The sequence below is a fragment of the Staurois parvus genome, unplaced genomic scaffold, assembly GCF_062004578.1.
Source record: "Staurois parvus isolate SC_StPar_1 unplaced genomic scaffold, SC_StPar_1.0 ptg002002l, whole genome shotgun sequence".
NCBI classification, from domain to species: Eukaryota; Metazoa; Chordata; class Amphibia; order Anura; family Ranidae; genus Staurois; species Staurois parvus.
In genome coordinates this window covers 202,454-219,356 of record NW_028319798.1, presented here as the reverse complement: position 1 = coordinate 219,356, position 16,903 = coordinate 202,454, and the positions used below count along the sequence as shown (strand labels likewise).

The window sequence follows — 16,903 nt, the reverse complement described above, 5'->3', positions numbered from 1 at the left end:
ATTTAGTCAATGTTGAGGTAGGCCAACAAGGAGGGGATTGCAATAGTTGAGTGATCTCAGTGGTGTCTTGTGGTGGCGGTGATCTTGTTGGTGTCACTGATTACATGTTATGCAGGTAAAGGCTGCAAAACTTTGATAGTAATTGGATGTGGGGCTGAAAAGAGAGGTCAGGATTATACACAACACCCTGGCATGAGAAGAGGAATTTACAATTGTGCTACTGATCTTGATTTTTGAGCCCATTTTTGGAATAGTTGAGTCATAAGCAGTATGACATCCATACTGATATGTCAGTTAGTAAATTACCGACCAAGGGAGGAGGTGTACACAGAGAACAGAAGAGGTCTGAGGGCAAAGCCTCGGGGAACCCCTATGGAAAGAGCAATAGAAGATGAGGAGATGGAATTGTAGGTGGCATCAAAGCAATTGTAGGTGACGTAGTTGGGAGAACCAAGAAAGCACACATTCTTGGAGGCCAAGGGAGTGGAGTTTTCTGAGGAGAGGGTAGTCATCTGTGCCAAAGGCAGCAGAAAGGTCTAACAGTATGAGTACAGATTTGCAGCCATTAGTTTAGGGAGGTGATTAGTTCATTTTAGCAGGGCAGTTTCTGTTGAGTGTTGCAGGAGAAAGCCAGGCTGTAAGGGATCAAAAAGGTTGTTATCAATGATGAGTTTCTGGGTTGTAATTATGACCATCTGTAGTATCACCTGACTTACATCTTCACAGAGATCGGGACAGAAAAGGCCTGCTACCGCGACATGTCTTCATTCCCCGAGACCAAGGCAGAAAAATACGCCAACCGCAGCAAAGGGAAGAAGTTCCTTCAGTATAATCGGCGTCAGCTGAGCCGGGTTTACCCCAAAGGACAGCGGCTGGACTCCTCCAACTATGACCCACTGCCCATGTGGATTTGTGGGAGCCAGCTGGTGGCCCTCAATTTCCAGACTCCAGGTACTGGTCACATTTGTAGGGGCTGATTGAATAAAGGAGTAAAGATTGTTCACTTGGCAAACTGAAGGTTCACCTAGCTCAGGGGTGGGCAACTGTGGTCCTCCAGCTGTTGGTGAGCTACAAGTCCCGTCATGACTCTGCCTTTGGGAGTCATGCTTGTAACTGTCAGTTTTGCAATGCCTCATGGGACTTGTAGTTCTACAACAGCTGGAGGGCCACAGTTGCCCACCCCTGACCTAGCTTAATGAATAAGTTGAAGCTGTGTTTACTTTCATTACCCAATGTAGTGCAAAGGAAATGAGAAAAAAATGGATTTTTGATGGCGTGTGATTGGTTGATTAAAGTTGACATAGCTTCACCTTCATGGTATGTGAGCATTCATTGTGCGAAGAGTGCTGAACAGTTCTTACTCCATTAGTCAGATTCTACTTCTCCTTGAGGTTTCCTATAAATGAAGGGTCAGCTAAAGGTACCATTCCAGTGTAGGAAACATCTAGATTTTGGCTGCTGAGGGTCTTCTACATCCCTTGTAACCCATCACTCTGTGTTTATAGACAAGCCCATGCAGCTGAACCAGGCGCTCTTCATGCTGGGCGGACAGTGCGGGTACGTCCTACAGCCGGACATCATGAGAGACGACCTTTTCGACCCGTTCGATAAAAACAGCCTGAAGATTGTGGAGCCAATCACAGTGCAGATCCAGGTAGGTGGCTACCAATTCACTGTCAACTTTCATTACTAGTCGTTGACTCGGGCAAATTACACTGTTCAACAAATTTTTATTTTTTGCCAGTTTTGGAAACAAAAGGATCCATTTCTTAATGAATTTCACATTCTGAGTTCAAATATAACAATGAAATTTGTCAATTGGCTCTAGTTTTTCTGTAAACGGAAAGTTTTCTACTATAGGCGTAATGACTACATAATGCACAATAATTATATAGATAGATGTCTTTCCACAAATATAAAGCAAGTGATATTGACTACATAACAAAGCCTAAATGGCATAATATATTGCATAGGATTACCAAGAAAAATTATAGCCATAAGCTAAGTTGAATCATTTTAATACTTCGGATTCTCACTAGTTTTGTCTTCAGTTTGTGTCGGTTTTGCTTCTCTTGGCTTTTCTCTTGTATTCGAGGAAAGGGTTATCTCTTACAACTGTCCAGCAATAGTCAGCAAGCATTGATGGGCTCCATTTACCTTGATATCTTCTTTCCATAGCTGCAATGTCTTGATGAAAGCGCTCTCCGTGTTCATCACTCACTGCTCCACAGTTTGGTGGGAAAAAATCCAGATGCGAATGTAGAAAATGAATTTTTAGAGACATGTTGCAACCCAGATTTCTGTAAGTCTGGATGAGTTTTTCTACCACTTTCTTGTAGTCTGGTTTATTGTTTCCAAGAAAATTTGATGTCACTGATACAAATGCTGTCCAGGCAGCCTTTTCCTTTCCACGCAACAGAGAAAGAAACTCATCATCATGAATAAGTTTACGAATCTGTGGCCCAACAAAGACTCCTTCATTTATTTTTGCAGCACTAAGTGCTGGAAATTTGCTAATCAGGTACTTGAAACCTGCTTTATTCTTGTCCATTGCCTTAACAAAGTTTTTCATTAATCCCAACTTGATGTGTAATGGAGGTAATAAGATCTTATTGCTGTCTACAAGTGCTGGATAGTTAACATTTTTTTCTCCAGGCTGCAATGACTGGCGTAATGGCCAGTCTCTTTTGGCATAGTGCATTTCTCTCGCACGACTGTCCCACTCACAGAGGAAGCAGCAGTACTTAGTATATCCACCTTGAAGTCCAAGTAGGATAGCAATCACCTTCAGGTCACCACAAATCGACCATTGATGTTCATCATAGTTGATGCACCTTAAAAGCTCTTTCAAGTTTTCATACGTTTCTTTCATTGAAACTGCGTAAGCAACTGGAACTGACGGCAGCTGATTGCCATTATGGAGCAAAACAGCTTTAAGACTCGCCTTTGAAGCATCAATGAACAGCCTCCACTCATCGGGATCATAGCATACGCCGATGGCTGAGATTAAACCATGAACATTGTTACATACAGCAATATCACCTTCCTGGATGAAGAATGGGATCAGATCTTTCTGACGATGACGGTAGAAAGACGTATGAACATCACTTGCTAGGAGATTCCACTGTTGTAGTCTTGACCCCAAAAGCTCTGCCTTGTTCTTGGGAAGATCCAGGTCTCTGATAAGATCGCTCAATTCCAATTGTGTAATGAAGTGTGGTTCAGTGGGTGTGGATGGAAGAAAGTCTGGGTCATGTGAGGTTGACGGTTGATGACTACACACTTCAGGTTCTTCCTCACTTGACTCAACCACGAAGGATTCTGGTGCTTTAGGAATTGGTAGCCCCTCTCCATGAGGAACTGGACGTATTGCCGATGGAATATTTGGATAGTGCACAGATAACTTTTTCTTCTTATTTAGCCCTTTTACAATTGGAGGCACCATACAAAAGTAACAATTACTAACATGATCTGTTGGCTCTCTCCAAATCATTGGCACAGCGAAAGGCATAGATGCCTTTTTTCCATTCAACCATTGCTCCAGTGCCGTCCCACAAGAATTGCAGCATATATGTGGTGCCCGGCTCTTGTCCTGGTCTCCTATCTTGCAGCCAAAATACAAGTTGTAGGCTTTCTTAATCATTCCTGTTATCCTCCTTTTTTGTGAGATAAAAGTTATTTCACCGCAGATATAGCAGAAATGATCTGCTTTATTCACACAAGTTCGAGGCATTACTGAGTAGCCTATATAAGCAGAAAACCAAATGTAAAGACGAACTCCAATCAGCTACAGATACTGCAGCTTTTATGCAGTGAAGTGATGCAATTAAAGGCTAATATTGCATCATCTCAGTATACATGCAATTTTCTATTGGTCACCAGTATCAATTGCGCAATATGCAGCTGAAGTTGCATCATCATTTTGAATGGCTTACGTCATTAGATGGGTGAATATATCATGGAAACTAGAGCCAATCAACATTTTTTAGGGTCATTTTCGTTTTCAGCACCCCGAAATTATGTAAGATTAGCTAATTTTATGCCCAAAACTTTTTACCTGTTGAACAGTGTTATCGGTTGAATGAAGCCAAGTGCCCCAAAAACTGGGCCTTATTTCTGAACATATTCAGAGTGGTCTTCATAAACTGGTTCCATTGTGGGAGGAATGGAGCCCCTAGGGCTGGATAAAGTCATACAGGGCACATCTGGCCCTAGGGCCTGTCACGTACCTGGTGTGAGAGGCCAATGGAGAGAGGGCTTCCCTTGCGGCTAAGTTCCGGACTCCCCTGAGAGTGGGACAGCGGGAGTCAGGCCCAAAGTGGCACAGGTTGCCTGTAGGAGTGCTTCTTGGTGGTCCACCCAGGAGCACAGCTGGTGCACGTAGATAGGTCTGCAGACAGTTGGCGCCTGTGCGTGGTATGCAAGCCCTTCCAGGGAGCAGAGGATTACTGGGTAGCCGGTTCAAAGCCAAGGTCAGGTACCAGGTGGGAATCAGAGCAGATGTAGTCAGATGGGATAGCCGAGGTCATACACAGAGGAGCAAAGAGGGAATATCCGTTAGCCAAGCTGAGGTCAGATCAGGGGTTAAGCAGAGAAGACAGGTCCAAAAGCAAGCCGAGTCGGTATCAGGAAATCACAGATCACAATAGCACCGGAAATAGGAACAAGGTACTGGGAAGCCACAGATCAACCAGCACCTGAGAGTAGTGCAGGGCTTCCTTTTAAAGGCCGTTTGTAGCCAAATTTGAGCCTATGTGAACTTCTGCAGCCATGAGAGATACTGGCAGGGGTGCCAGGTCTGCTAACACCTCTGCCGAGGACAGAGCCCTGACAGGGCCACAGTTTGAAGACCACTGTCCTAAACTATACTCAGAATAAAATGTTAGGAAAGTAGTTTAATGGCGCTGAAACCGGCTGTCATCCAATAGTAGGGCGGCGGTGTAATTATGGAGAATTTGAATAGTGAAGGTGAACCATACACAGCTTAAGGAACTCTAAGCATTTTCTGGGGTCCATGGAACTCTGGTAGTTCTAGGGCTTGTGTGAACCAAACTGTTTGAGTTCCGCACACGGCAGATGCTGGCACTGCAAATAGGAGCGTGGGAAAAGTTTAGACTACTCTTGGAGATGTTGGGTTGACCTATTCTGTCGCTCTTTAGTTGGATATTAAATGTACCCCTATTTTGCTTACATATTCCTAACCTAGATAGGCCCTTTTATTGCTTCTGATTGTGGTAAAATCCCCAGCACCACTGCCGGGTACAATTAAAGATAACCTGTCACGATATAAATATGGAAGCATGGAGGCCAGGAGGCCGGACCTCACTGTATATGTATTCCTTTTCTAGATAATTACCTCAGCAGGTAGTGAAGCAAGGCTGAAGATGACCGATCTGCAGCTTGTACGTCTAAAAATGGCAGCCCCCATATTTCCGTTCTGACAATATCCCTTTAATTTGTGTGTTTTGAATTTTTCCCTTCCAGATCCTGGGCGCCAGACACCTTCCAAAGAACGGTCGCAGTATCGTGTGCCCCTTTGTGGAGGTGGAGGTCTGCGGCTCGGAGTTTGACAACAGCAAGAACAAGAGCGACGTCGTAGGTGAGTCCTCATGATTGGGTGTTCCGCCTTCAGACGATGTTAATCAGTCCGGTACGCACCGCCTGGCATCCCTTCACTATTTTGCTTAGCACTTGATTTCATGCAATGTCTGAAATAAGAACTGCCTGTATTGTTCCTAACATGAAGCGTCAAGCAGGTTGTCCATAAATTGATATTTTGTGTGGACCTCCAGCCACCAATAAAGAACTTCTCCTATCTGGTGCTTTTTTATCTGTTAAATATACCACTGGAGGCAATTTGTTATAACTGTTCAATAAGTGCAAAAAAATACCTGTTGGATCCTTCCAGAAATCCAGTGAGCTCCTAACTTCCGGAAATCCCAAGCAGTGTTATCAGCTTTGCCCAGTTCTCCTCTGTGAACCACAGAGGAGCACCGAAACGTTACAGAGGCGTGGCCTGGGAGGAGCCTAGGCAGAGGCTGCTGTCAGGAGTGCAGAATTTTTACATTATATTTTGCACAGACGGCTAGGATGGGCTCTACAAGTGTAGTCACTGGAGTACATTTTCACAGAGGAGAATGGGGAAAGCCTGATACCACTGCTTGGGATTTCAGGAAGTTAGGAGTTCACTGGATATCTGGAAGGATCCAACAGGTATTTTTTTGCACTTATGAATTCCCAAGCAGTATTATGTACTACAGCGACTACACTTGTAGAGCCCATCCCAGCCTTCTGTGCAAAATATAATGTAAAGATTGTGCACTCCTGACAGCACGCACTCCTGACAGCAGCCTCCGCCTAGGCTCCTCCCAGGCCACGCCTCTGTAACGTTTCAGTGCTCCTCTGTGGTTCACAGAGGAGAAATCGGCAAAGCTGATAACACTGCTTGGGATTTCAGGAAGTTAGGAGCCCACTGGATTTCTGGAAGGATCCAACAGGTATTTTTTTGCACTTATTAAATCCCAAGCAGTGTTAGCAGCCTTGCCCAGTTCTACTCTGTGAAAATGTTCTCCAGTGACTACACTTGTAGAGCCCATCCCAGCCTTCTGTGCAAAATATAATGTAAAGATTGTGCACTCCTGACAGCCCGCACTCCTGACAGCAGCCTCTGCCTAGGCTCCTCCCAGGCCACGCCTCTGTAACATTTTGGTGCTTCTCTGTGGTTCACAGAGGAGAACTGAGCAAAGCTGATAACAGTGCTTGGGATTTCCGGAAGTTAGGAGCTCACTGGATTCCTGGAAGGATCCAACATGTATTTTTTTTGCACTTATTGAACAGCTGTGACAAATTGCTTCCAGTAGGATATTTAACAGATCAAAAAAAGCAGAAAATAGGAAAAGTTCTTTATTGGTGGCTGGAGGTCCACAAAAAAATATCAATTTATGGACAACCGGCACCCAAGTGTAGTCACTGGAGTACATTGGATGGGGCCTGAGGCGGCGCTCTAATTGGGTCAAAGTGAAGTTCTTTGTTAGGGTCTCCATACATTTTAATTAGTACATAGCTTTAGGCCTACTACATCCCCCCCCCCCCCCCCCCAGTATTGAAGCATGTACCTCTCTTCCCTGTACAGCTGATAACGGTTTGAACCCGGTTTGGATGATGAAAGAGTTTGTATTTGACATCAATAATCCAGAGTTTGCCTTCCTGAGATTCGTGGTGTACGAGGAGGACATGTTCAGCGACCCCAACTTCCTGGCTCAGGCTACTTTTCCTGTGAAGGCGCTAAAGACAGGTGAGCAATGCTGGCTGCCATACCCAGACTGAATCGGCAACGTCAGACTTGTATCATGGAGAACGTCAGTTTACTGGCTGAGCTGCTGACTCCCTTAACATGATCTGTTCGTACAGTTGGCTTAGCTTCAGGGGCTGCTGATAGGTGAATGAGCTGTTCTCCTAAACCAGGGGTCTCCAGACTTTCCAAACAAATTTCCAGTTTACTCTCCATTAGAATGCCCCCATTTTTGGTGTCAGTGGGATTAATAGTTCCCCATTGTTGGTGTCAGCGGGAGCAATAGTGCCTCATTATTGGTGTCAGTGGGAGGAATAGTGTCCCATCATTGGTGTCAGTGGGAGGAATAGTGTCCCATCATTATTGTTAGTGGGATTAATAGTGCCCCATCATTGGTGTCAGTGGGAGGAATAGTGCCTCATCATTGGTGTCAGTGGGAGGAATTGTGCCCCATCATTATTGTCAGTGGGATTAATAGTGCCCCATCATTGGTGTCAGTGGAATAGTGCCCCATCATTGGTGTCAGTGGGAGGAATAACGATCAATCATTGGTGTCAGTGGGAGGAATATTGCTGAATTATTGGTGTCAGTGGGAGGAATAGTGCCCCATCATTGGCATCAGTGATAGGAATAGTATTCACTGGTGTCAGAGGGAGGAATATTGCACCATCATTGGTGTCAGCGGGAGGAATAGTGCCCCATCATTAGCATCAGTGATAGGAATAGTATTCACTGGTGTCAGAGGGAGGAATCGTGCTCCATCATTGGTGTCAGTGGGAGGAATAGTGCTCAATCATTGGTGTAAGAGGGAGGAATAGTGCCCTATCATTTGGTTTCAGTGGGAGGAATAGTGCCCTATCATTGGTGTCAGTGGGAGGAATAGTGCCCCATCATTGGTGTCAGTGGGAGGAATAATGCCCCATCATTGGTGTCAGTGGGAGGAATAATGCCCCATCATTGGTGTCAGTGGGAGGAATAGTGCCCCATCATTGGTGTCAGTGGGAGGAATGGTGTCTCATTGTTGGTGTCAGTGGGAGGAATGGTGTCTCATTGTTGGTGTCAGTGGGAGGAATAGTGCCCCATCATTGGTGTCAGTGGGAGGAATAGTGCCCTATCATTGGTGTCAGTGGGAGGAATAGTGCCCCATCATTGGTGTCAGTGAGAGGAATAATGCCCCATCATTGGTATCAGTGGGAGGAATATTGCCCCATCATTGGTGTCAGTGAGAGGAATAATGCCCCATCATTGGTATCAGTGGGAGGAATAGTGCCCCATCATTGGTGTCAGTGGGAGGAATGGTGTCTCATTGTTGGTGTCAGTGGGAGGAATGGTGTCTCATTGTTGGTGTCAGTGGGAGGAATAGTGCCCTATCATTGGTGTCAGTGGGAGGAATAGTGCCCTATCATTGGTGTCAGTGGGAGGAATAGTGCCCCATCATTGGTGTCAGTGAGAGGAATAATGCCCCATCATTGGTATCAGTGGGAGGAATATTGCCCCATCATTGGTGTCAGTGAGAGGAATAATGCCCCATCATTGGTATCAGTGGGAGGAATAGTGCCCCATCATTGGTGTCAGTGGGAGGAATGGTGTCTCATTGTTGGTGTCAGTGGGAGGAATGGTGTCTCATTGTTGTTGTCAGTGGGGGCAATAATGCCCCATCATTGGTGTCAGTGAGAGGAATAATGCCCCATCATTGGTATCAGTGGGAGGAATATTGCCCCATCATTGGTGTCAGTGAGAGGAATAATGCCCCATCATTGGTATCAGTGGGAGGAATAGTGCCCCATCATTGGTGTCAGTGGGAGGAATGGTGTCTCATTGTTGGTGTCAGTGGGAGGAATGGTGTCTCATTGTTGGTGTCAGTGGGAGGAATGGTGTCTCATTGTTGTTGTCAGTGGGGGCAATAGTGCCTAGCATAAGTAGGAGGAATTGCACCCTAAGAGCTGGATAAAGGCATAGAGAGCACATCTGGCCCTATGGCCACAGTTTGGACATAGAGAACAAAATTAAATAAAAAATAAAAGGATATTAAATTCATAATAATAATAATGATGATGATGATAGAAAATTAACATAAAACTGTAATTCTTCATTTGTATCACCAGTTTTGTTATGAATTGAATATCCTTTTATTTTTATGACACCCCAGTTATTGATGTTCCCTTTTTATAATGAATAATCTACCCAGGGGCAGACTGACAACTTATGGGGCCTCCGGGCAATAGGGGATCATGGGGCCCCTGTGTCCTTGCCCACACTCAAAAAAGCCTATGAAAGGTACCAGGGGCATCTCAAGGGGCCCCCTACTGACCCCGGGCCCTCGGGCAGTGCCCAAGTTTCTGAATGGTCAGTCCGCCCCTGAATCTACCTGAATGTATTTAATGTACTTTTCATGTTGCTCTTTAGCCTTGATGAAGGGGAGGGTGTGTCTTCAACCCCTGAAATGCATTTGGGTTTGCCATTGGAATGAACTTCTATCTGGAATTGAATATTACAGTCTAACTCAGCAATGGGCAAACTACGGCCCGCGGGCCAAATACGACCTTTTAATCCGGCCCGCGGAGCTAGGCTCCCGCTGGGCTCTTCTCACAGTCCGCCCTGAAGACCGGTGTAACATGAAAATCTGTCTCCTATGAGGATCTGTCCCCCTCGACGTATCTGCGCATGTGCCGGAGATCGCCGATCGGCTGCTAATGCCTGAAACTGGCACATGCGCAGATACGTCGAGGGGGACAGATCCTCATAGGAGACAGATTTTCATGCTACACCGGAGTGGCGCGGGAACACGGCGAGAGGAACGCGCAGAGCAAAGGTAAGTGGATTGACACAGGGGGGACTTGGGGACTTAATATGGGAGATGAATTAATATGGGGAATTAATTACCATAGGGGGGATGAATTACTATATGGGGGATGAATTACTATATGGGGGATGAATTACTATATGGGGGATGAATTACTATGGGGGATGAATTACTATATGGGGGATGATGTACTATATGGGGGATGAATTACTATGGGGGATGAATTACTATATGGGGGATGAATTACTATGTGGGGGATGAATTACTATGTGGGGGATGAATTACTATATGGGGGATGAATTACTATGGGGGATGAATTACTATATGGGGGATGAATTACTATATGGGGGATGAATTACTATGGGGGATGAATTACTATATGGGGGATGAATTACTATGGGGGATGAATTACTATAGGGGGGATGAATTACTATGGGGGATGAATTACTATATGGGGGATGAATTACTATGGGGGATGAATTACTATATGGGGGATGAATTACTATATGGGGGATGAATTACTATGGGGGATGAATTACTATGTGGGGGATGAATTACTATGTGGGGGATGAATTACTATATGGGGGATGAATTACTATGGGGGATGAATTACTATATGGGGGATGAATTACTATATGGGGGATGAATTACTATGGGGGATGAATTACTATGGGGGATGAATTACTATATGGGGGATGAATTACTATGGGGGATGAATTACTATATGGGGGATTACCGTATTTTTCGCACCATAAGACGCACTTTTTTCCCCCAAAAAAAGGGGGGAAAATGTCAGTGCGTCTTATGGAGCGAATATGGAGCGGCCGGTCCTGTATTTCCACTGCCGCCGTGTCAGAATACCGGGCCGGCCGCTCAGCTCTACAGCGGGACCTTACAGAGATGACTGCTGACCTTTGGGGAGGGGGGGGGAGCGGGTACCTGAATTTGACAGATACCCGCTCCCACTTCCGTGGAGTTGTTCTTTCATCTTACCCGTTCCTCTATCCAGCGGCGCTGTCTTCCCGGCTTCTGTAGTGTGGGCATGACAGCCGGGTCCCAAGTGCGCATGCCCAGGAAGCGGTGCTTTTTGTGAATGGTAAGACGGCACCTGGGACACATGACAGATCCCAGAAGCCGCCGGACCAATCACAAAGCGCAAGTGCTTCTCGCTCATGCGCACTGGGCACCCGGCTGTCATGCCGAGCGCCATTACAGAAGCCGGGAAGACAGCGCGCCGCTGGATAGAGGAACAGGTAAGATGAAAGAACAACTCCGCAGAAGTGGGAGCGGGTATCTGTCAAATTCAGGTACCTCCCCCCCCTCCCCAAAGGTCAGCAGTCATCTCCTGTACTATCCACAGTCTCTGGTCATCCCTGTGCTGTCCGCAGTCTCTGGTCATCCCTGTACTGTGTCCGCAGTCTCTGGTCATCTCCTGTACTATGTCTGCAGTCTCTGGTCATCTCCTGTACTGTGTCCGCAGTCTCTGGTCATCTCCTGTACTGTGTCCGCAGTCTCTGGTCATCCCTGTACCGTGTCCGCAGTCTCTGGTCATCTCCTGTACTGTGTCCGCAGTCTCTGGTCATCTCCTGTACTATGTCTGCAGTCTCTGGTCATCTCCTGTACTGTGTCCGCAGTCTCTGGTCATCTCCTGTATTGTGTCCGCAGTCTCCGGTCATCCCTGTGCTGTCCGCAGTCTCTGGTCATCCCTGTACTGTGTCCGCAGTCTCTGGTCATCCCTGTACCGTGTCCGCAGTCTCTGGTCATCTCCTGTACTGTGTCCGCAGTCTCTGGTCATCCCCTGAACTGTGTCCGCAGTCTCTGGTCATCTCCTGTACTGTGTCCGCAGTCTCTGGTCATCTCCTGTACTATGTCCGCAGTCTCTGATCATCCCTGTACTGTGTCCGCAGTCTCTGGTCATCTCCTGTACTATGTCCGCAGTCTCTGATCATCCCTGTACTGTGTCCGCAGTCTCTGGTCATCTCCTGTACTATGTCCGCAGTCTCTGGTCATCCCCTGTACTGTGTCTGCAGTCTCTGGTCATCTCCTGTACTGTGTCCGCAGTCTCTGGTCATCTCCTGTACTGTGTCCGCAGTCTCTGGTCATCCCCTGTACTATGTCTGCAGTCTCTGGTCATCTCCTGTACTGTGTCCGCAGTCTCTGGTCATCTCCTGTACTGTGTCCGCAGTCTCTGGTCATCTCCTGTACTGTGTCCGTAGTCTCTGGTCATCTCCTGTACTGTGTCCGCAGTCTCTGGTCATCTCCTGTACTGTGTCTGCAGTCTCTGGTCATCTCCTGTACTATGTCCGCCGTCTCTGGTCATCTCCTGTACTGTGTCCGCAGTCTCTGGTCATCTCCTGTACTGTGTCCGTAGTCTCTGGTCATCTCCTGTACTGTGTCCGCAGTCTCTGGTCATCTCCTGTACTGTGTCTGCAGTCTCTGGTCATCTCCTGTACTGTGTCTGCAGTCTCTGGTCATCTCCTGTACTGTGTCTGCAGTCCATTAGTTCAGAATTTTTTTTTCCTGTTTTCTGCCTCTAAAACCTAGGTGCGTCTTATGGTCAGGTGCGTCTTATGGAGCGAAAAATATGGTAATTACTATATGGGGGATGAATTACTATATGGGGGATGAATTACTATATGGGGGATTAATTACTATGGGGGATGAATTACTATATGGGGGATTAATTACTATATGGGGGATGTATTACTATAGGGGGGATGAATTACTATATGGGGGATTAATTACTATGCTTACTATGGGGGAATATTACTATACTTACTATGGATGACACATACACATCATTCATCTACTCTTGGTCCGGCCCCCGGGTCCAATATATGAACCCATTGCGGCCCTCAAGTCAAAAAGTTTGCCCACCCCTGGTCTAACTCATGAATTCTAGATTCACTTATCAGAGTCAAATATTGTCTGGGCCCACCCTGCAGTGAGAATATTGATCATCAACTCAGATCAATGCCCTTAGTGTAACCCATAGTGCTCTGGTAATCCTTTGTAAAAAAATAAAAAATTACTCATAAATCTTTTCTTTGAGTTTTTTTTAAGGTTTTATATTTTTAAACTTGTTTTATATCTCCATTCCTCTATTCATTTATATAGCATATACCTTAAATCTATATTTATACTGTCTTCCCATGATTCTCTGCATAGTAGGAATCAGGTTGAGAGTAGACTGGTGCTGTGAGCCAGCAGACTTCAATTCCAGATCTGAGTGCTGTAAAGTCTAACATACAGTAATACCTCGTTTTAAGAATTTAATTCATTCTGCAGGACTTTTCTTATAGCGAAAAATTCTTAAACCGAAACACCGTTTCCCATAGGAATGCATTGAAAACCAATTAATCCGTTCCGGAGATCAGAAAAAAGTAAACACTAATAAATACCTCATGAGTTATTTTATCAAGTCATGCGGCATTTTAGTAGTGACAACCATGTGTTAATATTTCAGCTGTCAGTGGGGTTCCCCACTGACAGCTGAATGTAAAAGAATTGCCAGCAATTAAAAAAATAATTTAAAAAACTGTGCGGGGTCCCCCCTTCCCATCCATACCAAGCCCTTCATGTCTGGTATGGATTTTGAGGGGAACTCCCACGCCAAAATTTAAAACGAAATGGCGTGGGGGTCCTCCTCAAAATCCATACTAGACCCTTTTCAGAGCATGCAGCCTGGCAGGTCAGGAAAGGGGGGGGGGCAAACAATGTTTCTTTTTAGTTTCTTAAAAGAAACAACATTTCCGTTAACTTTGGGGAAAGTGACAGCTAATTCTGTGAGCTATAGTGAAAAAAAAAAAAGAGCCAGCAATTGCATTTAAAAATCAGCACTGACATACACTTCATATTGCGAAAAAAATTCATACAAAATTTGTAAACCGAGGCATTATTTTCAGTGGATTTTCATTTGTAAACCGAAAATTAAACGAGGCGTTCTTAAACCGAGGTATTACTGTATTTCATTCACTGGGAGCTGCTGAGAGAAGAGTCAGAAGTGCTTGCAGAAAAAAAAAAAAACAACCCACATACAGTGTATATATTTCAGATCTATGTTTGGGTGGAGTCCTTCTTTAATCCCCAGAGCCCGTTTTTTTTCCATCGTGCAGGTTATTGTCTAGAGAGGATTTTGCTGACCCGTATTTTCTATGTCTAGGCTATCGTTCGGTCCCCCTGCGGAATAGTTACAGCGAGGAGCTGGAGCTGGCGGCGCTGCTGGTGCACACTGAGATCGTCAACGCTAAGGTGCCGTATCTGCAATCTTCCAGGCCGGTCTCGATCACCTCGCACTGGGTGAACACATAGGGGCTTTTCCTTAAAGCGTGTAAGAGGGGCTTTGTGATTGGCTAGTCTTGGCACCAAGAGCACAAGTCCCTGTGGCACCAAGAGCACCAAGTCCCGTCCTGCTAGACTACTGCCCCTCCTACTGGGGCTGAACCCTCTGCCATATTGAGCCTACCTTCATACTGTAGGCCTCCACACAACATTCCCAGCCATTGACTTTACTATCCCAAGGAACCAATGTCCACACACATAAGGTCTTTAACTCATGGCATACTGGCTATTTTTGTCTGTAGTTTTGTCTTTCTGTCTGTGCCCCCCTCCCCCATTGGGGAGATTTTACCTCACTTCCTGTCCCTGTGACACCAGGATAAGAAATGAGGCTTTGTCACTTTCCTTGCTGTTGTTGTCTGAAGTTCTAGATTTCCCTTGCTTTTGTTGTCTGAAGTTCTAGACTTTCCTTGCTCTTGTCTGAGGTTCTAGACTTTCCTTGCTTTTGTTGTTTGAAGTTCTAGACTTTCCTTGCTCTTGTTGTCTGAAGTTCTAGACTTTCCTTGCTCTTGTTGTCTGAGGTTCTAGACTTTCCTTGCTCTTGTTGTCTGGAGTTCTTGAGTTATTAACCACTACAAAATGACCCAAGTAGACAATCCCAGGAGGCAAAACAGGAAGTGAGGGAATATTCCTTCTTGTCACCAGAAAAGATTTCACCTTACTTCCTTTTCCTCTGACCATTGTAAAGTTTTTACACTTTTTTGTGCCAGTGACTCCAGGACAATTAGAGGTGTGGGTCTCCCTACTGGGGGCACAGATGACAATAAAAACCTGGCAGGGGTTTCCACCTTCTCCGCCCCATCCAAAACTAAAAGGAAAGGTTTTGGCTTTACATCTTTTAATCTGCATCTTCCTTCCACTGATGTCTGCTTATGATGGCCTGCTGTCTTCCATACACAGGAGGAAGATGACGAGAATCTATACACGTCCATCCAGCAGCTGCGTGACCGAGCCACCGAACTTTCCAGTCAGGTGTCCAGCTATGAGCGTGCCAATAACTGCGACTCCCGTTACCAGCAGCGGCTGGATGAGCTCCGAGCGGCCCAGGAGAGATTACTTGAGCTTACCAAAGTGCGCAACAGAAAGTGAGTTTAAATCTGGATTCTAGCCTTGCCCTCATCTTGCACAGTTGTACAGGATCTTAGAACCTATTCTAAACCGACTTAGTAGTGGTGTCCTAAGGCTGGTTCCTATTCTTTCCATTCTACACTGTATGGCCAAAACTATGTGGTCCTTCAAATGATGGAGTTCAGAAGTCTCCAGTGAAGGATCTACATACAACATCATATGCTACGTCATACACTACATCATACAAAGACATTTTAGACAACTGTGCTCCTCCAAACTTGTGGTAACAGTTTGGTGAGCACCCTTCTCTTTTCCAGCATGACTGTTCCCTGTGTGCAAAGCCAGCTCCATAAAGACATGTTTTGACCAGTTTGGTGTGGAAGAGCTTGAGTGTCCTGTACAAAGCCCGGACCTCAACTCTACTGAACACCTTTGGGATGAAATACAACACCAATGGTGAGCCAGGTCTTCTCATCCAACATCAGTACCTGACCTCACAAATGGACACAAGTTCATACAGGTACAATCCAACATCATATGGAAGCTTTCCCAGAGTGGAGAATGTTATAGTCACCAAGGAGGCCAACTCTATATTATTGGTCATGGTTTTAGCATGGGATGTCCAGCAAGCTCGTATAGGGTACAGACTGAAAAAGACCCTTTTCTGTTCCAGCATGACTGTGCCCCTGTGTACAAAGTCAGCTCCATAAAGACATGTTTTTTTTCCAGCTTGGTGTGGAGGAACTTGAGTGTCCTGCACAGAACCCTGACCCCTCCTGAACACCTTTTGGGATAAATTGGAACACCGCTTGTGAGCCAGGTTTTCTCATCCAACATATGTACCTGACTTTACAAATGGGCACAAATTCCCACAGGCAAAATCTTGTGGAAAGCCTTCCCAGAAGAGTGGAGGATAATGTAGCCACAAAGCAAGGCCAACTCCATAGTAACAGCCATGGAGGGGTGGCAAGAAGTATTGGCCATGGTGTGCCAAATCCATAATGATGGTCATGGTCTTGGAATGGAATGTCCAACAAGCCACGAAGGGGCAGAGGTAGACAACTCTATAGTAATGACCATGTGGTGCCAATTCCATATTAATGGCCATGGTTTTGGAACAAGATGTTCAACAAGCCATGGAAGGGTAGAGGGTGTAGACAAATCTATAGTAATGGCTATTGGGTGCCAACTCTGTATGAATGGCCATAGTCTTGAAATGGGATGTCCAACAAGCCATGAAGGGTGGGGGATGATAAACAACTCCATATCAATGGCCATGGGATGCCAGCTTACTTTTTTCTAATGGTCATGGTCTTGGAATTAGATGTCCAATAAGCCATGGAGGGGCAGGGGAGGTGGACAACCCTATAGTAATGGCCATGAGCTGCCAACTCCAAATTAAT

General features: G+C 45.7%; 1 protein-coding gene across 1 annotated transcript in view; it reads left to right on the top strand.

The window, feature by feature from the left end:
• The window catches only part of LOC149433061 (1-phosphatidylinositol 4,5-bisphosphate phosphodiesterase gamma-1-like), a 46,096-nt gene that overhangs the window by 19,336 nt on the left and 9,857 nt on the right, over positions 1–16,903 (top strand). The window contains exons 8-13 of the mRNA XM_089664701.1: positions 727–951; positions 1,506–1,654; positions 5,485–5,599; positions 7,133–7,294; positions 14,257–14,345; positions 15,333–15,517. Of these exons, the coding sequence (XP_089520827.1) occupies positions 727–951; positions 1,506–1,654; positions 5,485–5,599; positions 7,133–7,294; positions 14,257–14,345; positions 15,333–15,517 (925 nt within the window). The remainder of the gene's footprint in view (positions 1–726; positions 952–1,505; positions 1,655–5,484; positions 5,600–7,132; positions 7,295–14,256; positions 14,346–15,332; positions 15,518–16,903) is intronic.